The sequence below is a fragment of the Cervus canadensis genome, chromosome 6 (assembly GCF_019320065.1).
Source record: "Cervus canadensis isolate Bull #8, Minnesota chromosome 6, ASM1932006v1, whole genome shotgun sequence".
Classification (NCBI taxonomy): Eukaryota; Metazoa; Chordata; class Mammalia; order Artiodactyla; family Cervidae; genus Cervus; species Cervus canadensis.
The window spans coordinates 16680979-16706884 of record NC_057391.1 but is presented as its reverse complement, the minus strand read 5'-3'; the positions used below and the strand labels follow the sequence as shown (position 1 = coordinate 16706884).

Below are 25906 nucleotides of genomic sequence, written 5' to 3'. Positions count from 1 at the left end.
TTCCTAGCCCATGCTAACTAAACCAATATGGCGAGCACTTGAGAAGAGTTCTCACTCACTGTGATTCTCTTCATGTCTAGCTGGCGCAGCTGCATCATATTCTGAAGGATTGTGTGCTTGTACCATGACTCTTGAGCTATGGGATTGCCATCAAAGGTGATGTCTGAGAGAGAAGTGGAGTCAGCAAGGCAGCAAACACTCTCAAAACTGGAGGAGAGACAGAAAGCACTGGGTTACTGCGAGCCCTTCAGATGACACTTTGTTTTGTTTAACATACATTATTGTTTAGAACACCTTCACATTTACAGAAAAACTGAGAAGACAGTTCAGAGTTCTCCACATGCTCCACACCAAGCTTCCTCTATTATTAACATCATGAATTAGCATATTTTTTACAATTAATGAATGAATATTGATATATTCTTACTAACTCAATATTTTATCCAGAGTTCTTTAGTTTTTATCTAATGCCCTTTTTCAATTCCAGGATCCCATCCAGGATACCACATCACATTTAGTTGTCAGGTCTCCTTAGGCTCCTCTTGGCTGTGACATTTTTGATAATCTTGACACTTTTGAGGAACACTGATCTGTTATTCTGTAGGCTAACCCTGTATTGGAATTCATCTGATTTTTTTCATGATTGGGGTTACAGTACAAACTATTAATTAATATGACACCATTGTTGAAAGTTGACCTTGATCACCTGACTGAAGCAATGTTTGTCAGGCTCCTCTAATGTAAAATTACTCTTCTCTCCCCTTCTTTCCATACTGAATTCTTTGGAGGGATGTCATTATGTGCAGCTCATACTGAGGGAGTGGAAGTTCAGTTTCCTCTCACTGAGGGCAGAGTATCGACATAAATTAATTGGAATTCTTCCAAGGAAGATTGTCTTTTTCTTGTTTATTTATTTGTATTGGGTTTCTATTCATGGACATTTAATTTCATTCTTTGGGTTATAATCCAGTACATCTTTACTTATTTTTTATTGTTCAAATTGTTCCAGCTTTGGCCATTGGAAGCTCTCTCAGTTGGCTCCTATGTCCCTTTGACATACCCCTATTAACGTGGATTTTTTTGTTTTTCTAAGCACTTCCTTACTTTACAGCATTATAAGATTCTCTAGACACCTATTGTATATTTCCTACTCCAGTCCTAGAATCAGCCATTTCTTCAAGAAGCCAAGGTTTCCTTTATTGGGAAATGGCATTAGAAACAAAGATCTGGTGGCAAGGTGTACTATTTACTACTGGGTGTCATTTCTTTTAGGCCCTCTGATGACAGAGCAAGGAAATACATGCATGTAGACCAACCTGTGTGTATATGTGTATTTTTTCTCTAACCATCTGTGTCTATATTAAGCTAAACATGAGTTCAAACTGATGTTTCCAACTCTATCACCAAAAGGATCATTGTAACCTCTCCCCTTATCTGAAAATTCCTACTCCAACCAGGAAAAATCTGGCTCTCACCATCTGTCATCCATTTAGTTAATTATTAATTCCAGAATATATGTATAGTGGTATGAGAATTTTCAATTTGTTGTACTCCCTTGGGAAATCACTTTATTAACAAAAGCATAATGATAATGTGTAGTTCCTTTTGCATCTAGTCTTATAGACTCATTTCCAAAGTTACTTAGGTTAGCACCTTCCCCTCCCACTCGTCCTTGCTCACACCTTCAAGAAGGTTGTTCCATACAATTACAATGTGGTTACATTCTCCTGTCATAGTCTATATTCATTTCTTCCTGAGATTCTCCAATCTCCTAAAATTATTTTTTTCATATGCATACATTAAGGTTCAATCTTTATGCTGTAAAGTTCTGTGAATTTTGACAAGCACATAATGGCATGTATCCACCAAGAAACTATCATGGACCTAAAAAATTCCCCATTTAACCATCTTCCTTTATCCCTGAATCTCTAGCAACCACTGATCTTTTTACTATCTATATAATTTTGCCTTTCCAGAATTTCACATAGTGGGAACTATATAGTTTACAGCCTTTTCAGACAGATTTCTTTTACTTAGCAGTATGCAATTAAGGTTCATCCGTATCTTTTTGTGGCTTCATAGTTTCTCTAAAAAAAAAAAAATCACTCAGTAATCATATTCCATTTTCTGGCTGTATCACAGTCTGTTTGTCCATTCATCTATTGAAGAGATCTTGGTTACTTCCAGTTTTCAGTGACTATGAATAAAGTGGCTATAAATATTCATCTTCAGGTGTTTGTGTGAACGTAAATACTCATCTCAATTGGGTAAATACTCAACAGTGCAATTGCTGGATTGTACAGTAAAACTATGTTTAGCTTTGTAAGAAACTGCCAAATTGTTTTCCAAAGTAGCTGTACCATCTTGAATTCCTAGTGGCTCTATAGTCTTACCAGCATTTCATAAGTGTCAGTCTTTTCTTAATTCTAGCCATTCCAAAACGTGTTCAGTGATCTCACAGTTTTAACATACAACTCCCAAAGGACAAAGATGTTGGCATTTTTTCATATGCATATTTGCTATCTGTATACCTTCTTTGCATTTTCAGTTCTTGGGTCCCTTTGTATTTGTTTCCTTATTGCCAAATTTAAAAAATTTTTTTTTCTTATATCATGAATATGTCTTTTATCAGAATATATTTTGAAATATTTCTCCCAGTCTGACATCTTTTCATTTTCTTAATTGTGTCTTTCACATGGCATAACTTTTTAATTTTAATATGTCCAACTTATCAATCTCCTTTTTTATGGATCATAATTTTGGTGTTGTATCTAAAAACCTACCAAACCCAAGGGTGCCTAGATTTTCTCTTGAGTTTTCTTCTAGAAGTTCAATAGTTTTTTGTCTTATATTTAGGTATAATCCACTTTGAGTTAATTTTGCAATAGGTATAAGGTCTACGTCTAGATTCATTTTTAGATGAATACTCAATTCTCACAGTGCCATTTATTGAAAGGACTATTCTTTCTCTACTGAATTGCCTATGTTCCTTTATCAAAGATCACTTGACTATATTTGTGTGGGTATATTTTTGGACCTTCTATTCTTTCACCAACACTGTGCTGTCTGGATTATACTGTATCTTTATAGTAAGTCCTGAAATAGGACAGTATCAGTCCTTCAACTCTGTTCTTTTTCAGCATCGTGTTCCTGTTCTAGGTCTTAGCTTTCCCATATAATTTTTAGAATCCATTTGTCAATATCTGCTTGCTGATATTGTAATCAGGACTTCCATTTTTTTTATTAAGTTATAGGTGACATATAATATTGTATTAACTTCAGGTATGCACATGATTCAATATTTGTATATATTGTAAAATGATCACCATTATTAACTAGCATTAACATCCATCACCATACATAGTTACAGAATATTCTTTTCTTGTGATGAGAACTTTTAAGATCTATTCTCCTGGCAATCTTCAAATATGCAATAAATTATCATTAACTATAGTCGACATGCTGCACATTACATCCCCATGACTTATTTATTTTATAACTGGAAGTTTGTACCTTTTGACCCCCTTCACCCATTTCACCAACACCTCACCCCTTGCCTCTGTCCACCACCAATCTGTTTTTTATATATGAGCTTAATGTTTTATTTTTCAGATTCCACATATAAGTGAGTTCATATTTGTCTTTCTGACTTATTTCATAATGCCCTTAGGGTCCACCCACACAGTTGCAAATGGCAAAATCTCATTCTTTCTTATGACTGAATAATATTCCATTGTGCACGTGTGTGTATCATATTCTCTTTATCCATTTAACCATAAACTGACACTTAGATTGTTTCCATATCTTGACTACTGTAAATAATGCTTCAGTGAACACTGGAGTGCCTACATATTTTCAAGTTAATATTTTCATTTTCTTCATATAAATATCCAGAAGGTTTGCTGGATCAATAGTAGTTTTATTTTGAATTTTTTAAGGGCTCATTTTTTAAAAGAAGCAAATAATCACTTTTCTAAATAATACCTCAAAGCAGACTGATAAATCTCAATTATATTAGAATCACTCTCTTTAATGACTATTCAAATAACTAATATAAGTTAAAGTCATTCATTCACGTCCGACTCAGTGACTTCATGGAGTGTAGCCTGCCAGGCTCCTCTGTACATGGAATTCTCCAGGCAAGAATACTGGAGTGGGTAGCCATTCCCTTCTCCAGGGGATCTTCCCAACCCAGGGATCGAACCCAGGTCTCCTGCATTGCAGGCAGATTCTTTGCCGTCTGAGCCAACACAGAAGCCCATAAACAGGCCTAAAAGCACTTTAGGACTACTTTACTTATTTAGGAACTATATTAAATATCTTTCTGTATTAAGAAAAGCTAGAGGATTAGAGTATTAATGGTATAGAAACTAACCTATATGCTTAGCAACTAAGGTGAGATAATATCTATAACAAAAATAAAGTTTTTATTATATTACTTATTGTCATATTTAAATATTTCTTCTGTATTTTCCTCCCATTCAAGGTAGAGATATTCTGCTATCAATATTTTACCTCAGAGCTTATCTATACCAGTCTAAAAGGTAAATCTCATAATTCATAAACACATTTAGTTTTTTAAGACATGGTTAGAGAATTAGAGAAGACACTTTTTAAAAGGCTAGTATATGCAAATGAATACGAGTGTTCATGAATTTAGACATAATAATCACTTTGAACATTAGTAAACTTGAATAAACATTGCAATTTTTCCTACCTAGCATTGATAAATTTTTTTCATAAATATAAAATATCTCATAACAATTTATAGTGTTTGAAATGAATGTTGAAAGATGCTTCTCACCTTCCCTTGTAGCTTTTAACATACAGCTAGAGTCAAATAAAATGCTCTACGTAACTTTAAAACCGAAACATAAGGCAAACTTATTTCTTTCACATTGTTAAGTGAACTGTCTTCACCTTCCCTTCACAAATCTGAATTCTCCATGTATATTTCATACCTTATTAAGTCATCAAGTCAGTTATCACTGTGAGCCAGTCCCTTACTTAGAAACTGATGGCTGAGTTTAGTTTCTTAAGGAACATCCATACTGTTATGGACTCTACAAAAATGGTAGTAATGAACCTATTTTCATGGCAGGAATAGAGGTACAGATGTAGAGAACAGACTTGCAGGGGGAGGTGAGGTGGGATGAATGGAAAGAATAGTGTTAACATATATACGCTATCATGTGTGAAACAGACAGTGGGCAGCTGTTATATAGCTCAGGGAGCTCAGCTCAGTGTTCTGTGATGACCTAGAGAGTCGGGATGCGGGCTGTGGGAGGAGGCTTAAGACATCGGGGATATATGTACACGTATGGCTGATTCACTTCATTATACAGCAGAAACAAATACAATATTATAAAGCAATTATATTCCAATAAAGAAAAACAAATTGATGATTGTGAAGGGGAAATGTGAAGGGTCATCAAGGGATATGAAGCAAAGCAGGGGGATTAATATTACTAGAATAATCATAAGTTAGTAACATTAGGGAAGGCATAAAGAAAAAAGAGTTGAAAAGTGAAAAACCAGTTATAAAGTAGATTGTAGTAAGTAACAGAGGTGAAAAAAGTAAGGGTCAAACATATCATATTAAGGCAGTAGCTATGAGAATAAAGAGGCAGGAATAGGTTAAATAGAAATTCAGAGTGAAGTATAAACAGAAATGAATAATTATTTGAATGTGAGGAAGAGAGGAATCTAGAATAACATTCAGGTTTCTCTCTTAGGTTAACGATTGAGGTAGTGGTTACAAGGATGTATACTTTGTCAAGATTCACGGAACATTACACTTAAAGTGGGTGTATTTTATGACATGTAGATTACATCTCAACACATCGATTTACAAAGAAACTTAAAGTATTAGAAAGCCATGTTTGACAGATCACCTGTCATCTCTCATCTCTCCTTTATCAGGAACACTATGCTACACTGGTAGTCAGTGGCTAATAGAATATATTTCATAAAGTCTTTCATTAAGTTTTCCTCCAACTGCCACAGGATGGGATAACTTATTTCACCATTAAGATACTAATTAATGAGTGACAGAGCTAGTCTATGCTGACGAGCAATTTTTTTCCAATGGCCCAGCATATCTGAAAAGAATTAACTCTAAGTTATGACCTGATAAGACTGCTGTGACCTGATATCTGTCACTAATTAGGGAGATGCACTGAAAAGTAGAAATAATACGTCCAGAAGCACAGACAAACTGGAAAATTTCACTCATTGAGGTATATTCTAAATGTATTGTTATTTACTATTTATTTGCAAGCTGGACTGCAGAGAGTCCATGATTTATTCCTTATTGCAGGTATAATTTTAAACTAAAATGAGTATAACTCTTCCTAGCTCTACCTCTCAAGTATTCCCCTGGAGAATGAAATTAGTCTAATAATTTCTAACGAGTGTTGTTAAACACAAAGCTTGATTGAAGGTAAAAGGAGAAGGGGGCAGCAGAGGATAAGATGGTTAGATAGCATGACTGGCTCAATGGACACGAATTTAGGCAAACTCCAGAAGACAGTGGAGGACAGAAGAGCCTGGTGTGTTACTTCCATGGAATAGCAAAGAGTTGGACATGACTGACGGAATGACAACAACATACAAAACCTAATGACAAAACACAAGACAAAACAATCTCTGCAGGGAAATCTAACACTATAAGGCGTGTTAGTGAAAACAGGCAAAAATCAGTATGCCCAGTAAATGTCATCATGAAGCACTTCACAGGTCCAGAAGACCTATTGATGCCCATCTGGCTTATGTCTGTAATTCAAGCACAACCAAAAAGAGGCACCAGGAATGGGAAAATCATTGCGATCCTTAGCAGGTACTTTCCTGGCAATCCTTCCCAGATCAGCAGCTAGTATTGACACCCAGAATGAAGACTTTATGCTTTGAATAATTTTATTAAAGTAAAAATAGATTCATATTTGATCCAGAAGATTCCTCACAAAATTTCATTTCCATCTGCAAGGCATTTGACCAATAAACATGCCAGACATTCCTAGAAACATTGACAAAGGGCACATGATTTTAAAGACATTCTCTAATCAAATAAAACAAGACTCCTTAAGTACAAACACAGGCTAATGAAGAGCTATATTCTACCTAGCCAAAGAAAGTTTGAATCAGATTGTTAAAAAACAAAAACACTTGGAAAAACAACAGTAAGTATAGTGGAATAGTACTGGCTTTTAAGAACAGTCTCTCCTTTTTTAAGAACACTCAGCTGCTTGTCTCTTCAAAGTATCAAGAGTGGAAAAGTTTTGGTCCAAAGGCTGACATTTAACTCATAGTTTGACTTTAATCTTTTTCCAGATTACTCATACATTTGTTCTTCCCCTAGCAGTCTCCTCCCAATGCCACATCTGCTTCCTATCTGCTAAAGAACCTATAGAGGAACAATCTGTCCCTACTGACCAAAACTTACATCTCAAAAGGAAAATAAACTATTTCAGCCCATTTTATGCTTGCTTAATAGAGAAAAAACAAAATTTCCGTATATGCATGTATACAACATAGTAGGAATTCCTCAATGCCAGTCAAATTTCTCTAATTAGAAAGTTCTCTCCCGAAAGTAAGATAGGTACACTAATAAAAGAGGTTTCACTCTTTCAAACCAAGGAAATACCATGTACTCTGTGATAACCTTAATGAAAAGCTCACTTGTTTTATACTAATCATTGAGAATTTTACTGAATAGTTTCTATGTATCTAGCAGGATAAAATGAAATAGAACAAATCAAATAGATTAAATCAAGTGTACTCACAAGGACTTAAATATACACAGTTAATAAACATAAATATCAATAAGATGGATCAATAAGATAGAAAGATCAATAAGATAACTAAGTGCTAAAGAATGAAGGACAGTTAAAGAAAGGGGCACACAATGACAGTGTGTTTCTGATAAAATGATGAACTAAGTTTGTAGACTCAGGCTGTTGCTAAAAACAACTAAAAATATAAATATGTTTTAAACAACTAAAAATAAAATATATTCTTAAAATCTTCTCAAATGCATCCATGACCTGCTAAAAAATACATAAGAACTACAAAGGCCAAAAAAAGGAAAAGTAAAGGTAGGAAGCCAGAAAGGTAAGCAGAATGTTGAAACTGACCTTTTTGGTATGAGGGCACTTAGTGAACACAGTCGGAGAAGGCAATGGCACCCCACTCCAGTACTCTTGCCTGGAAAACCCCATGGATGGAGGAGTCTGGTAGGCTGCGGTCCATGGGGTCACTAAGAGTCAGACATGACTGAGTGACTTCACTTTCACTTGTCACTTTCACACATTGGAGAAGGAAATGGCAACCCACTCCAGTGTTCTTGCCTGGAGAATCCCAGGGATGGAGGAGCCTGGTGGGCTGCCATCTATGGGGTCACACAGAGTCGGACACGACTGAAGTGACTTAGCAGCAGCAGCAGTGAACACAGTGAATCTGAGCTTCAGCTTTCATGATCTTTAAAGCTGGAGGACAGAAGACAAATCCCAGGGGCCACCCAAGTTGGAGAGCCTACTTGGAGACTTGTCCATAACCTTGAGACCCCAGGGGCTTCTCTGATGGCTCAGACGGTAAAGAATCTGCCTACAGTGCAGGAGATCCAGGTTTGATCCCTGGGTCAGAAGATCCCCTGGAGAAGGGAATGGCAACCCACTCCAGTATTCTTGCCTCAAGAATTCCATGGACAGAGGAGACTGGTGGGCTACAGTTCATGGGGTAGCAAAGAATCAGACACAACTAAGTCACATATACACTGAGACCCCAACACCTAGGGTCTCAAAATGTGTTACAAACTTTTCTATCCACTACCCCAGGAATATCACTTAAACTTGGGGCTAAGGTGAGGATGGAAATTCTTCCCTGGTTACTTGTAACCACAAACCACATTTGCAACCTGAATCCACACTAAATGGGTGGTCTAAAATATTTCAAGAGGAAAAGTGATATTTTGAAGAAGTCAAAGGCTTGTTATGCCTATAGGCATCTGACATAAACAAAACTTCTCCATGGAGAAATCTACCTTTAAACAAGACCTTAAAGAATTCCCAAAGACAAGTAATCTTGTCCCAAAGACAAGATAAATAAACAGTTCACAGTTCAAAAGGAAATAAAGCACTCTAACAGCCAGCAAAAACAATAGGTGACACTATCAAACTGGTGACTTATATAAAACAATCATCAAACAGAATATAAAAATTACAACATATTTTAAGAAATAAAAACAAATTTGAAAATATGAGTAAACTCCAAGAAGATCTGAAAAAGCACAGATCTTCAAGAGGTAATTTTTTAAATTTTTATTTAAATAAAAATTTTTTTTAATTTAAATAAAAAAGTCAAAGGCAGGGGATTGGAGATAAAGGGAGTCAAGCATTTGCCCTATCTTTCCTGCACAAATTGTTCTTCAGGGTAACAAGAAAGTTAGTAAAAGTTTTCTTTAAAGAAGAAACATAGATTTTAAAATGAAGAATGACAGAATATCATCATTTTGTAATCCCTAAAGAAATAATCCAGTGGTCAGGTATGGATGTGAGAGTTGGACTGTGAAGAAAGCTGAGCACCGAAAAATTTATGCTTTTGAACTGTGGTGTTGGAGAAGACTCTTGAGAGCCCCTTGGACTGCAAGAAGATCCAACCAGTCCATCCTAAAGGAGATCAGTCCTGGGTGTTCATTGGAAGGACTGATGCTGAAGCTGAAACTCCCAATACTTTGGCCACCTGATGCGAAGAGTTGACTCATTGGAAAAGACCCTGCTGCTGGTAGGGATTGAGGGCAGGAGGAGAAGGGGACGACAGAGGATGAGATGGCTGGATGGCATCACCGACTCGATGGACATGAGTTTGAGTAAGCTCCGGGAGTTGGTGATGGACAGGGACGCCTGGCATCCTGCGATTCATGGGGTTGCAAAGAGTTGGACATGACTGAGCAACCAAACTGAACTGAACTGAAAGAAATAATGGATCCAGACAACAATCATCAATGACTACTAAAATACTTAAGCAAAAAGATGATGGGGAACTTTATTAAAACTGATTATTGCTGAACCTAATAATCGGTTTTAATATTACAGTAAGCAAAACTAACACATATTCTTTTCATATATATTTTTTTCTCCATTTTCTTTCACTTTCCTGTTTCTTTTGGTGCTCCATAATAGGTAAACATCTAGGTTTGATATATGTTAATTAATGTTAGTCACTAGAATTTTTAGTGCATGATGGTGATAAGGGTTCTTAGAAATGAATTGTTCAAAAGAATCTCAAGATATCTTCTAATAATAAGTCACTATACTTTTCTCATGATGGAAAAAAGTTTTCACATAGCATGAAAAAGAATTCCAAATTTCCCTCGGGGGAAACTATTAAAATAGTTTAACCTATCCATCACAACATTCAAAAGATTTTAATAACTTGAGAAGATAAAGGGACAACAGAGAGAAATAAATAGAAGGCCATGGATAAAGTCAAAAGGAAAGTGAAAAGGAGAAGGTAGAGAGTTAAAGAGCTAACAGATGTAATACAGAAAAATGTTAAACTGTTTTTTTACATATCTTTTGTTACAATAATGCCATTGACAACAATTCGATCAAGAGAATATTTATTATGTCTGCCTGCACTTGACTGACAGAGACACTAGCCCAGAGTTGAGTGTCTCAAAATTGCAGATGACAATTCTACTAGTTTTCTCAAGGCTACAGTGATCATTTTCTAGCAGTAAAATGAAAAAGGGAAAGACACATCCAACTGAATGCAGAGTTCCAGACAAGAGCAAGGAGAGATAAGCAAAGAAATAGAGGAAAACAATAGAACAGGAAAGATGAGAGCTCTCTTTAAGAAAACTGGAGTTACCAACGACCATTTCATACAAAGACAGGCACAATAAAGGACAAAAATGGCAAGGACATAACAGAAGCAGAAGAGATTAAGAAAAAGTGGCAAGAATACACAGAAGAACTATACAAAAAAGCTCTTAATGACTCAGTTAACCATGACGATGTGGTCACTCACCTAGAGCCAGACATCCTGGAGTGGGAAGTCAAGTAAGACTTAGGAAGCATCACTACTAACAAAGTTAGTGGAGGTGATGGAACTATAGATGAGTTCTTTCAAATGCTAAAAGATGATGCTCTTAAAGTGTTGCACTCAACACGCCAGCAAATTTGGAAAATTCAGCAATGGCCACAGGACTAGAAAAGGTCAGTTTTCAGTCCAATCCCAAAGAAGGGCAATGCCAAAAAATGTTCAAACTACCACACAATTGTGCTCACTTCACATGCTAGCAAGGTAATGCTGAAAATCCTCCAAGCTAGGCTTCAACAGTACTTGAACCAAGAATTTCCAGATGTACAGCTGGATTTAGAAAAGGCAGAGGCAACAGAGATCAAATAGCCGACATCTGTTGGATCATAGAAAAAACAAGGGAATTCCAGAAAAACATTTATTTCTGCTTCCATGACTAAGCCAAAACCTTTGTGCAGATCACAACAAACTGGAAAATTCTTAAAGAAACGGGAATACCAAACCACCTGACCTGCCTCCTGTGAAACCTGTATGCAGGTCAAGAAGCAACAGTTAGAACTAGACATGGAACAATGGACTGCTTCAAGATTGGGAAAGGAGTATGTCAAGGCTGTATATTGTCACCGGGCTTATTTAACTTAGATGCAAAGTACATGATGAGAAATGCCAGGCTGGGTGAATCCCAAGCTGGAATCAAGACTGTCGGGAGAAATAGCAACAACCTCAGATATGCAGATGGTATCACCCTTATGGCAGAAGGTAAAGAGGAACTAAAGAGCCTCTTAATGAAGGTGAAAGAGGAGAGTGAAAAAGCTGGCTTAAAATACAACATACAAAAAACTAAGATCATGGCATCCGATCCCATCAATTTATGGCAAACAGGGAAAAAATGGAAACAGTGGCAGATTTTATTTTCTTGTGCTCTAAAATCACTGCAGACAATGACAGCAGCCATGAAATTAAAAGATGCTTGCTCCTTGGAAGAAAAGCTATGACAAACATAAACAGCCTATTAAAAAGCAGAGACAACAATTTGCAGACAAAGGTTCAGTTCAGTTCAGTCGCTCAGTCGTGTCTGACTCTTTGCGACCCCATGATTCACAGCACGCCAGGCCTCCCTGTTCACCACCAACTCCCGGAGCTTACTCAAACTCATGTCCATCGATTCGGTGATGCCATCCAGCCATCTCATCCTCTGTCGTCCCCTTCTCCTCCTGCCCCCAATCCCTACCAGCAGCAGGGTCTTTTCCAATGAGTCAACTCTTCGCATCAGGTGGCCAAAGTATTGGAGTTTCAGCTTCAGCATCAGTCCTTCCAATGAACACCCAGAATTGATCTCCTTTAGGATGGACTGGTTGGATCTCCTTGCAGTCCAAGGGACTCTCAAGAGTCTTCTCCAACACCACAGTTCAAAAGCATCAATTTTTCGGCGCTCAGCTTTCTTCACAGTCCAACCACCACATCCATACATGACCACTGGAAAAACTATAGCCTTGATTAGACGGACCTTTGTTGGCAATGTAACGTCTCTGCTTTTTAATATGCTATCTAGGTTGGTCATAACTTTCCTTATAAGGAGTAAGCGTCTTTTAATTTCATGGCTTCAATCACCATCTGCAATGATTTTGGAACCCAAAAAGTAAAGTCTGTAAGTGTTTCCACTGTTTCCCCATCTATTTGCCATGAAGTGATGGGACCAGATGCCATGATCTTAGTTTTCTGAATGTTGAGCTTTAAGCCAACTTTTTCACTCTCCTCTTTCACCTTCATCAAGAGGCTTTTTTGTTCCTCTTCACTTTCTGCCATAAGGGTGGTGTCATCTGCATATCTGAGGTTATTGATATTTCTCCTGGCAATCTTGATTCCAGTTTGCGCTTTTTCCAACTCAGCGTTTCTCATGGTGTATTTTGCATATAAGTTAAACAAGGAGGGTGACAATATACAGCCTTGACGTACTCTTTTTCCTATTTGGAACCAGTCTGTTGTTCCATACCCAGTTCTAACTGTTGCTTCCTGACCTGCATATAGGTTTCTCAAGAGGGAAGTCAGGTGGTCTGGTATTCCCATCTCTTGAGGAATTTTCCACAGTTTATTGTGATCCACACAGTCAAAGGCTTTGGCATAGTCAATAAAGCAGAAATAGATGTTTTTCTGGAACTCTCTTGCTTTTTCGATGATCCAGCAGATGTTGGCAATTTGATCTCTGGCTCCTCTGCTTTTTATAAAACCAGCTTGAACATCTGGAATTTCATGGTTCACGTATTGCTGAAGCCTGGCTTGGAGAATTTTGAGCATTACTTTACTAGTGTGTGAGATGAGTGCAATTGTGTGGTAGTTTGAACACTCCTTGGCATTGCCTTTCTTTGAGACTGGGATGAAAACTGACCTTTTCCAGTCCTGTGGCCACTGCTGAGTTTTCCAAATTTGCTGGCATATTGAGTGCAGCACCTTCACAGCATCATCTTTCAAGATTTGAAATAGCTCAACTGGAATTACATCACCTCCACTACCTTTGTTTGTAGTGATGTTTCCTAAGGCCCACCTGACTTCACATTCCAGGATGTCTGGCTATAGGTGAGTGATCACACCATTGTGATTACCTGGGTCGTGAAGATCTTTTTTGTACAGTTCTTCTGTGTATTCTTGCCACCTCTTCTTAATGTCTTCTGCTTCTGTTTGGTCCATACCATTTCTGTCCTTTATTGAACCCATCTTTGCATGGAATGTTCCCTTGGTATCTAATTTTCCTGAAGAGATCTCTAGTCTTTCCCATTCTGTAGTTTTCCTCTATTTCTTTGCATTGATCACTGAGGAAGGCTTTCTTATCTCTCCTTCCTATTCTTTGGAACTGTGCATTCAAATGGGAATATCTTTCCTTTTCGCTTCTCTTCTTTTCTCAGCTATTTGCAAGGCCTCCTCAGACAACCATTTTGCCTTTTTGCATTTCTTTTCCATGGGGATGGTCTTGATCCCTGTCTCCTGTACAATATCACGAACCTCTGTCCATAGTTTATCAGGTACTTTGTCTATCAGATCTAGTCCCTTAAATCTACTTCTCACTTCCACTGTATAGTCATAAGGGATTTGATTTAGGTCATACCTTAATGGTCTAGTGGTTTTCCCTACTTTCTTCAAATTAAGTCTGAATTTGACAATAAGGAGTTCATGATCTGAGCCATAGTCAGCTCCCGGTCTTGTTTTTGCTGACTGTATACAGCTTCTCCATTTTTGGCTGCAAAGAATACAATCAATCTGAATTTGGTGTTGACCATCTGGTGATGTCCATGTGTAGAGTCTTCTCTTGTGTTGTTGGAAGAGGGTGTTATACATATAGTCAAAGCTATGGTTTTTCCAGTAGTCATGTACGGATGTGAGGGTTGGACCATAAAGAAGGCTGAGTGCCAAACAATCAATGCCTTTGAACTGTGTTGTTGGAGAAGACTCTTGAGAGTCCCTTGGACAGTAAAGTGATCAAACCAGTAAGTCCTAAAAGGAAATCAACCCTGAATATTCAACAGGAAGATGCTGAAGCTGAAGCGTCAATACTTTGGCCACCTGATTTGAAGAACTGACTCATTGGAAAAGACCATGATGCTGGGAAAGATTGCGGACAAGAGGAGAAAGGGATGGGAAGGGATGAGATAAATGTTTGGATAACATCACTGACTCAATGGCCATGAGTTTGAGCCAACTCTGGGAGATAGTAAAGAACAGGGAAGCCTGGCCTGCTGCACTCCATGGGGTTGCAAAGAGTTGGACACAACTTAGTGAATAAACAACAATAAAAAAGAAAAAACAAAAACATAGCTTCTGTCTCAGGTGATTTACAGTTACTCTGATTACTGAGGGTAGATTTCAGGACCTGGTAATGTTCTTGCAATGCTAATTTGTGACACTAAAATCAAATTTAAAATGACAAAGCTCTTAATGACATATTTTCTTTTACTGAATTGATATGTGAATGCAAATAAACCTACTTAAATTTACAAAAGAAAAAAGGATTCTTTGCTATCTCAAAATAAGATAATTCTAAAAGACAAGCTCATTTTAGTCACTTTCAACCTTTATATTATTTACTAATTATATAAGCTATGAAGCAGGTTAAATAATATCCCCATATACAGAGAGATCTAAATTCAGCACTGAGTAAGTAAGCAGCTCTCTGAGAAAACAACAAGAACCTGATGTAGCATTTGCCAATTTCCATGGTGTACGTATTTCCAACATGGCCAATTTCAAGCTAAGAGGTTGATGTTGCTGAGGTGATGAGATGCACATAAATTGTTCTAGTGAGCCAGTATAAGCTGCCTGCAGCACGGCACTGCAGACCAAGTTCCTCTTTTACAGTTAGTGGAAGTGAGGCAGGAGATAGTTGGGTCCCCTCAAGGTAAAGCAGTTGGAGATTCATTCTCTATGGAGGGAATCTCCAAGAAGATAACAGCAAGGTAATTAAGGAAGAAGACTGGGCCCTGCCTGGACCACATATCTTTCATTCCTGAAGTCAGGAGACCTCCCCAACCACACATGCGCAGAAAAGGCTCCTTGCAGGCCAAAGGGGAACCAATGTCAAGGGACATTCTATCCAGATACCTTGCAGTAAGATCCATCTTGGCTAAGAGATGCATGCACACACATGGAAGGATCTTGAGATATACCAAATACAGACTGTGAACCAGGTAAATCAAAATGACTGGCCAAAGGAAAACTGGAAGAAATAGCCCATATAAGTGATTTAAACTGCCACGCAGGCGCGTCTCAGGACTCTTCTTCTGAGTCTGCCCGTGTGCCTATCCACACATATTGTATTCTTTTTCCTCTTAATAAACACTTATTTCACTGCTTTTTGTCTTTGTGGAAATTCTTTTCTGCAAAGCCAAAGGGCCAGGGCCTTGTCACTGACCACTGGTCTAGCGGCTAGGATCTGGTGCTTTCACTGCCATGACCCAGCCTCAGTCTCTGGTTGGGAACCCAAGCGCTGCTCCAAGCAGTTGCAGGCTAAGGCCACCCGAGATCATTCTATCATGCAGTGATTTTGTTTTTTGGAGGAACTTCCTCCTAATGATGGTTTTACAATATTTTTGAACTTTTTATCAACATACAATACACAGAAAGACTACAAATCACAAGTATACAGTTTGATGATTCTGAACAAACTGAACATACCATGTAACCAGTACCCAGATCAAAATATTACCCACACTGGGATGCCTGTGTGTCCTTTTACAGTATACCTCCCAGAGGTAACCACTCTCCTGATTCTAACCCTATAGATACAGATTTCCTGTTTTAGATACAATTGTACATAAGCGTTTCTTTGAATCTGGCTTCTCTTGCTACCCATTTTGGTTGTTTTTTTTTTTTTTTTTTTTTTTGAGATTCATCCACATTGTATGTAGCTGCAGCTTGATGACTTTCACTGCTGGGTAATATTCCATTATTTAAAAATAGCATTCAATTTACTTCCTCTATTCTACTATTAGTGGACATCTGTCTTGTTTGCAGCCTGGGGTTATTATAAACAGTGCAACTAAGAATATTCAGGTGAACATGTTAAGCATTTCTATGGATTATAAACCTAGGAGTGGAACTGCTGAGTGTAAAGTATGCTATTAAGAAGCTCAACTTAATAGATGCTGCCAGAGTTTTACAGAATGATTTTACCTAGTCACACTCCTATCAGGTATGAGAGCTTCGGTAGCTTCAATTCTTCGCCCATACTCCTTATAATATGTTAGATGTTGACAAATCATACAACCCTGTCTTCTTTTAAAATATTAATTTTTCTGTATTTCAGAAGCTGCTAATACTGGCTGGACATCAGAATCATTTGTGAAGCTTACTGAATACTTAGAATCCATCCAGATCTAAATCAGAATCTCTAGGAGTAGGGTCATAGATGAACAATTCCTAATAGTTCTGTAGGTGATTCTAATACAAAGTCAACATTTGAGACCACTGACCTAAACTTCAATATCCCCTTAAAACAACAGATTTTTAACGTGAACTTCCCAACTCCTTGCTAATATTAGGAAAGGATTGACAATTCTAAGGAGAAAGATGATTTCTCCAGAGTCACATTATGATATACTGACGCACTTTCACAAAGATAATATGTTAAAAAAGATGTATATTACAATACTGCTTGTAGTAACAAAAAAAGGCAAACTATCTAAATGATCATCAAAATGAGATGTACATGCAAGGCTGACATACATGTGACATAACTAACTGCCTTAGTTAAAATTTTGAGATAACTTCCATGCCAGTTGATAAACACCGCTGTTCTCAAAACACCTAAATGCCCCTCCTCACTGTCCCACTCTCAGCCCTGAGATGCCCCGCAACGCTTATTATTTTGGCAGTAAAAATATAACCCTTGACACAGCAGGGGCCTCATGATCCAATTTAGCATCTATTCGGACTATACCAGGGTCCATGCACTAAAAAAAAAAAATCTTTTGAAACCTTACCTCACTCCATAATTATGCAACAAAAAATCTTAAGTGTATAATGAGATTAAATCAGCAGTCTTCTCCATAGCTGTTCCTTTTGCCTTCTTTTTTTCCTAATTATAAAAGTAATACAGTGAAGAAACTTAACCAAGTGAGGAAATTTAGAAAAGTATAAAACCAAAATTTGGCAAAAAAAAAAAGAAACCATGTGAAACCTTTCCTCCTAAGGACATATAGGTAAACTGGCATATGAAAAGAACCATGTCTCCACTGTTGGGACACTTATGTTTTTTTCTTGAGCTGCTATTAAAAAAATTCTGTGATGAGTATCCTTGTAGTATTCGTTTGGGAGGGTTTTCAACAAAGTACTACAAACTGGGTAGTTTAAACAACAGAAATTCATTTTCTGATAGTTCTGGATGGATAAAGTCCAAGATCAAGGTGTCAGCAGGGTTTACTTTTCTGAGGCCTCTCTCTTTGGCTTGGAGATGGCCATCTTCTCCCCATCTCCACATGGTTTTTTTTCTGTTTGGTGTAGGTGTCCTAATCTATTCTTACCAGGATTAGGTCCACCTATAAGACCTCATTCTATCTTAATTACTTTTTCAAATGCTGTGTCCCCTAATAAGGTCATATTCTCAGGTACTAGGGATTAGGACTTCAACATATGAATGTGCAGGGGTGAGGGGAGGACACCATTCATTCAGCCCATAACACTTGTACATAAATCGTATGTATATTATTTTTTTTCAACTTTTTATTTTATGTAGGAGTATAGCCGATTAACAATGTTGTGGTAGTTTCAGGTGGACAGCAAAGAGACTCAGCCATACATATTCTTCTTTAAACTTTTTATTCATGCATATTCTTAGGTTTGAGCCCTATATCCCTATCCATCACTTCTCTTTCTGAATCATGAACTGACAAAGTGTCTATCTCTTACTCAAATGGCAGTTACACTAAATTTCATTTCCTGCATCATCCAGACAGGATGCCTCTAAGAGTTCAGTGTGAAACTGGTATTGGTGAATACACATCATTTCCCTTAAGATTTCATCAGAACATTAAACATTCATTGCAGCACTTTTGACTTTCCCAACCAATTTAAAATATGGTAGCATAAAGCAACACTGCTACTTGTCTCTTTATTTGAACAGAAGATCCCTGAAATCTCTCATTTCATTTTACAGTGTCACAAGAATAATAATAATGTAGTCATTCAGGAACCATGGGGCTCTCCTCTAAACTGAACAGCATCATTTTATAATACCATGTAAATCATATTCCTTCACTCATGAGGAACATGGCAATTTCTATATATTCAGGTTATCAAATAATAATTCCTAGTGCCGGTTATCTAGCCCACATGGGCATAGTTGCATAGGTAGAAGGGTTTTCACTTCATGTTACAACCCTTTAGTTACCTGCAGCCTTTGGGAAAAGGAACATTTATTAATAGTAACGTGCAGTTACGACAATTTTGTTTCAATTGTTAATAAGAAAAAGAAAGGTTTAAAGGGCATTGTGTATGATAGGCACTGGGACTATTGCTAAGGACAGAAAGATGAGTAAAACTGAACTGCTACTCTTAAGACAATTACATTCTGATAGGAGAAATAGTATATAGATATAACATCTACACACATACATGCATGTATACATATACATATATATATATATTATATCCCTGCATATATATATATATATATATATATGTGAGGTAAATGCAGGGGTATAAACACAATGTCCCAGTCTGTCTTTCAAAAAGCAATATGAAAACTATAAGAACAACAGGCAAATTACATAAAACCAATGCCCATAACAAAAAGAGAATGCTCAAGTATCAAATTACCTATATAGGTAGGTAATATAGAAGGACACTTTAGAAAAAAACATGAACAAGAGAGAAATGGGGAACTACTAGTGGACTAGTCTACAATCGTTACCAGAAAGAGAAATTCCACATTAGGTATAAAAATACTGGAAATGTTGCAGTAGCTCTTCCAGCACTATACAGAATGGACTTTTAAAAGCACATGATTTGCAGTCACAGTCTTAAAAAACTCATTGCTTCTGAGATGGTAGAAAGGAAGGTAGAAGAGAGGTCTTTGGAAATTGGATGGTGAAGATGAAAATGGGCAAGGAGGAAAAGGGGAAAATGCAAGACAAAAGAGAACCCAAAAAATAAAGAATAGAATGAAGATACATAACCCCTTCTCCCCCAAATTCATACACACACACACACACACACACACACCATACTTGGCTTGGCTACACTGACAGAAGAAGACACCCTTGACCTAAGAGTCTTGTAAATCACCTACACTCACAAAGGGAATTGGCAAAAATAGACTAAATCTCTATAAAATATTTTAAGAATAGAAAATCAAACCCACTCAAGCTGATGAAAATTCCCTTCCCCTTCAAAAACAAACATGAAGAACAAGGAAACTGTAAAACAACATTCCATACTAAATTAAATATCCTCAAATAAGCATATTAAAGTATAAAAAACCCACCTTGAATATAAAATTCAAAAACTAAAGGCAAAAATGGCCAATAAACAGGAAGAAACAAAAACAGAGTTGACGGAACTTGGGAAAGAAATGAAAGGAGAAAACAAAATCATTACAGAATCAAAGTCACCGAGGGAGACTAGATCCAAATAAATTTTTACTAAGGGACATTTAACAAAGCCAGAAAAAACAACCAAGAGAATGAAGACGAGGCAAAGAAATAAACAGGATCAGAAGTAAAGTGGTTGGAATAGAAAAGACCAAAGAAGAAAACAAGTATATGTAATAGGAGAGTCTAAAGATAAGAACAACTGAACAGAACTAATACTTAAAACTATAACCCAAGGAAACTTCCTGGAAATAAGAAAAAACCAAACTGTACATATTGAAATGGACAAAAAGGTACTTGGGAAAACTGAATGAGGACAATCAATTTGATATGACAAAGGTCCATATAATCAAGCTATGGTTTGGAGCAGACTCTTGAGAGTGCTGGTGAATCTCCAGGAGATTGTGAAGGACAGGGCATGCTACAGTCCATGGGGTCGCAAAGAGTCAGGCACAACTGAGTGACTGAACAACAGCAACAATCCTAATAAAACTATTAGACTTAACCTCTAAGCATAAAGATGACAGCTGAAATCAGACTGGTACTATTTGCCCTAAACATAACTTACAATGCAAAGAAGCAAAAGTGATCTATTAAAAAAAAATTCATGGAAAAAATGAATAAAGCAAAATTTCATTTTTTTTTAGTGAGTTGGTTTTTTCTTTTTTTAAATAGATTACACTTTTGCTACTTTGCATTGTAAGTTGTGTTTAGGTGGGGCTTCCCTGGTACCTTAGGTGGTAAAGAATCCACCTGCAATGCAGGAGACCCCAGTTTGACTCCCAGGCCGGGAAGATCTCCTGGCAGAAGGGATAGGCTACCCACTCCAGTACTTTGGGGCTTCCTTGGTGACTCAGATAATAAAGAATCTGCCTGCAATGCAGGAAACCTGGGTTTAATTCCTGGGTTGGGAAGATAGCCTGGAGGAGGGCATGGCAACCCACTCCAGTATTCTTGCCTGGAGAATCCCCATGGACAGAGGAGCCTGGTGGGCTATAGTCCATGGGGTTGGACAAAGTCGGACATAACTGAGTGACTAAGCACACAGCACAGTCCTTCAAGAATCAAGGTTAAGATTTCAGAATGTTCTGTACCCATGAACCCTTCTTAAGGAATATATTGGATGAGCTTCATCCACTAAGAGATGACTGAGGAAACTTGGACTGATGATGCACATTCAATAATTAATTAGAGATCTAAGACTCTCTATGACTTTCTAAAATAAAGGCATGAATCCAGGGGAAAGAACAACATGCTATGTATGTTATATAATGTGTTTTATGTGCAATAAAGCAGAAATAATGCAGCTGAGAAAAACGAAAGGTGGGAGAAGAAGAAAGACAGTAAAACAAGTTCATGATTACTGAAGTTTTAATGGAGTTAGATAAGTTGATACTTAAGTAACATCCCAAATCACCAAGGAAAAGATAAGACTTTTTACATAAGTCTGGGACAACTGGGTAGACTAAACTTTAGAAAAACTAAACTTCAAACTTCATGCTATTTCCCCCTCCAAAAAAATAATAACCTCCAAGTGGATCAGGGAGCTAAAAATACAAATACTAGAAATGCCACAGAAATACTAGGGAAAAAAACATGTTTAAGTTTATCTATACTACACATGTATCTGCTGATACGTGCAAAAAAAACATAAGGATAAACCAGAAATTTATAAGGTTATCTAAAAGAGTGGGTGAAAAGAGGATGGAAAGGAAGGCGGTTGAAAATGGGCAGAAAGAATGGGAAAGTAATCTCTGAGTGATCCCTTTTTTCGTAGTTGAGTTTGGTGACCATGTTACAGTTACACAACTGAAAAATTAGTATATCAGGTTAGCAAGGCTGGGGGAGAACAACAAAAAGTGGATACAAACAAACAGATAAATCTTACTGTTTAAATGAATAACATAATCACACTGAAAGGGTAGAGGAGAACTAACCCAAACAACTTTAAACACAAGTTTTCTGATTACATAATTTTAGGCTAAACACAAAACACAGTACAAAAAAATAAATTTGAGGGAATTCCCTGGCAGTCCAGTGGTTAGGACTCAATGCTTTCACTGCTGTGGGCCTGGGTTTGATCCCTGGTCAGGAAACTAAGATCCTGCAAGCTGTGCAGCCCAGTGAAAAAAATAAGGGTTAGAAGTTTTATTCCTCCCACAGAAGTGTGGGTTGGCAATTCTCAAACTACTTTCTATATATTCAAGGATTGAGCAAATAAGTAAATATACATAATGGGGAGTCAATGTCAGAGAAAGCAATTGCAAATATGGAAAAGGATTGTGGTAGATGGCTAACATCAGTCCTGTGGAATTGAATTGTAATTCAAAGTTTCATTAATGAATTCATGAAGTTGTCAGTATAAAACTATAGTTTTAAATGTATACAAGTACACAAATAGATAAATGTATACAATACACACATACATATTTCCTGATTCTATCCATAGAGAAGGCCTAAAAGCAATGATAGCTCAGTAACCATGACCATATCTGACACTCAGATCTTGATTTCTAAATATTATTTTACACTAAAAGGAGTCAGAACCCCTGTAAAGATGAGCTTGGAACATCTAGTGTGCCAGAAAGTAAGAATGCTCAAAGAATGACGACACATCAAAAGGCAACAGGAGACAGCTTAACAAACCCAGGAAAATATGAGCATCAAAATACAGTTAATCCTTGAACAATGTGAGTTGAACTGTGCACTTATAAGCAGATATTTTTCAGTAGTAAATACTACAGTACTACACAGTCTGTGGTTGGTTGAACCTGAGGATGCAGAGGAACCTCAGATACAGAGAGCTGACTATAAATTATCAGCAGATTAACCCCTGCATTGTTCAAGGAGCAACTATAAATAACAGTGGCAAAGGATTAAAACCTTCTCTTTCCCTATTACATTAAACTTTCTTTAAGGTAGTGACTAGAAGTTATAATTCCTGAGGGCTAAAAGCATGACTCCTTCCAGAAAATACCAGTGCAATTTAACAGTTGGTAACTTGAAAGGTCATGACTCCAAGGATCAATGCCAGTAGCAAGACGAAAGAGGGTAAGTGAGGGATACATGCTTACCAAGACTACAGAGAAGTGAATTCAGACTTAGGCATGGGTATGTATATATAGGTTATCCTAAAGTATTCATATGTATTTGATAAATATGACTCTGAAAGGTGATAGAAGAACCAGGCTGTGGAAGAAGCAAGAATCTCTGTTATCTAGGTCAGTCGGACAGATGGTACTGTGAGGTCAGGGAGATGGGGAGGATCACATTTGCATGCGTGCATGCACACACACACACACGCACACACATACACACAAACATGAAGTGGGATGAGATGATCCAAAGTGAAGAGGCTAGTAACAGTGAGCCCTGACATTAGTGTGCGCTAAGATCTGAAAGTGGAAATAAGTATATTGGGTATCACTTATGCCCCTGCCTCTCCTGATAACAGAACACTTCTTTTCTGCAGCAAACCCAATTCACAGTATTGTACTAGGGGATAGAGAACATATGTCTCTATGAGCATTGAGTGTGATCTTGAGCATTCAGTGTGACCTATATGCCTGTGGTCAGAGTGATTAGTTCCAACTGAGCACTTGACCTAAATAACAAATAAGCACAATCAGAATCCTCTGTGACAGTGCTTCCCAGACTATAACGTACATTTGAAATACCCAGGGATCTTTTAAAAAGGAGGATTCTGATCTAGTAGGTCTACAATAGCACTTGAGATTCTGGATATCTGATAAGATCCCAGTGATATTGATACTACTGATCCAGAGCCACAGTTTTAAACATTAGGGCTCTTCAAAAACTTTTTGTCATGTATATGGAGAAAACTCTAATTTAAAAAGATACATTCACTTCAATGTTCATAGCAGCAATATTTACAATGTTCAAGACACGGGAGTAATGCAAATGCCCATTGACAATGAATGGATAAGGAAAATACATAAAAGAATATTACCCAGCTGGTACAAAGAATGAAATAATGCCATTAGTAGCAACATGGATGGATCCAGAGATCATCATACTAAGTGAAGTATGTCAGACAGAGAAAGACAAATACCATATGCTATCACTTATGACACAAATGAACGTTTTTTTCAAAACAAAAACAGATTCACAGAAATAGAAAACAAACTTATGGTTATCAAATGGGAAGGGGAAAGGGGGAGGAATAAAGTAAGCATTTTGGATTAGCAGATACAAACTACTGTACATAAAATAAACAACAAGGTCCTACTGTATGGCACAGGGGACCATATTCATCCCTGTGACTGAATAGGGAATGGAAAAGAATATATATATACACATACATATACAAACATATACATACACACATATATATATATATTCTTTTTCATATTCTTTTCCATTATGGGTTATTACAGGATGAATATGGGGAGATATATATATATATATATATGTATATATGTGTATGTGTATATATATGTGTGTGTGTATATATATATAAAATGCAGTCATTTTGTTGTACACCAAGAACTAACAATATAGTAATTGCTAGTAATAGTAATAAACTAACAATATAGTAATATACTTGAATAAAACTAAAACTATACTTCAATTAAAAAAAAAAACCCTCAAAGAAAACATTTTGCCAGCATTATCAGGGAAGAAGTGCTCTTTACACCAGAGCTTCTAAGCTGACAAAACTGTGATACTAGGGCTGTTGGCTTTTCTACAGGCAGCGGGGGTGGTTTGTTTTATGTTTATGTCACTCATGTCTTTGAATGTTCTCTGTCGTTAGATTGGGGCTTCATTTTTCCCAGAGAGGGAGGTCTCAGGTGGCTCAGTGGTAAAGAAGCCCCCTGCCAGTGCAGGAGTTGCAGGAGAAGCCAGTTCAATCCCTGAGTGAGGAAGATCGCCGGGAAAAGGAAATGGCAACCCACCCCAGTATTCTTGCCTGGAGAGTCCCATGGACAGAGGAGCCTGGTGGGCCACAGTCCACAGGGTCACACAGAGTCAGACGCACCTGAGCACACATGCATGCATGCTGTCATTAGATTATCTACTTGTAGAAAAAAAAAAAAGGCATATATACATCCTCTTGTCACTCCCCACAATGCCTTATTTGATGTTTTATATAAAGAAATGAATCAACAATGTTCTTCGGAAACCAACTGGGAAGAAATTTTAAAGTCTTTATATGAAACAGATGGAGAAGATATTTTAATGAAATGGTAGAGGATGAGAAGGAGGAGGATCAGTTATTAGCTACCATGCTCTGGATATCCCCAAGGTAGGCCCACATCCTAAACCCATGCAGCTATGAAAACACTCTCGGGAGGACTTCCCTGATGGTCCAGTGGTTAAAAATCCCCCTTGAAATGTAAGGGACATAGGTTCGATCCCTGGTGGGAGAACTAAGATCCCACATGCCATGGAGCAACTAAGCCTGAGGTCCACAACTACAGAGTCCATGCGCTGCGACAAAAGATCCTGTATGATGCAACGAAGATCCCATGTGCCACAACCAAGACCCGACACAGCCAAATAAATAAATAAATACTTGAAGAAAACACTCTCTTAATCCCTCAAGTAGGTTATTTTGGAGAATCACAAGCCAATATCCTAGAAGTGCAAAACCCCAAACTTCAAAGATAAGATCAAAGGAACTAGACAAAAAATATTATTAATTTGGCTTACATTATTCAGTGCTTCTCAGGAGATTCCTAAACTATGAACTATGATCTCTAACATGGGGTCTACGACTGACACTGTCAACTTCTTTTTAAACCGTAAGAAGGAAGTTTTGTCAACAAATA

At 37.4% G+C, this 25906-nt stretch overlaps 1 protein-coding gene across 8 annotated transcripts in view; it reads right to left on the bottom strand.

Moving 5' to 3' along the window:
* LRRC49 (leucine rich repeat containing 49) overlaps positions 1–25906 on the bottom strand; it is a 154987-nt gene that overhangs the window by 69585 nt on the left and 59496 nt on the right. For all 8 annotated transcript variants that reach the window (XM_043470946.1, XM_043470942.1, XM_043470944.1 and 5 more), the window contains one exon: positions 60–207. In XM_043470946.1, coding sequence (XP_043326881.1) covers positions 60–207 — 148 coding nt within the window. The remainder of the gene's footprint in view (positions 1–59; positions 208–25906) is intronic.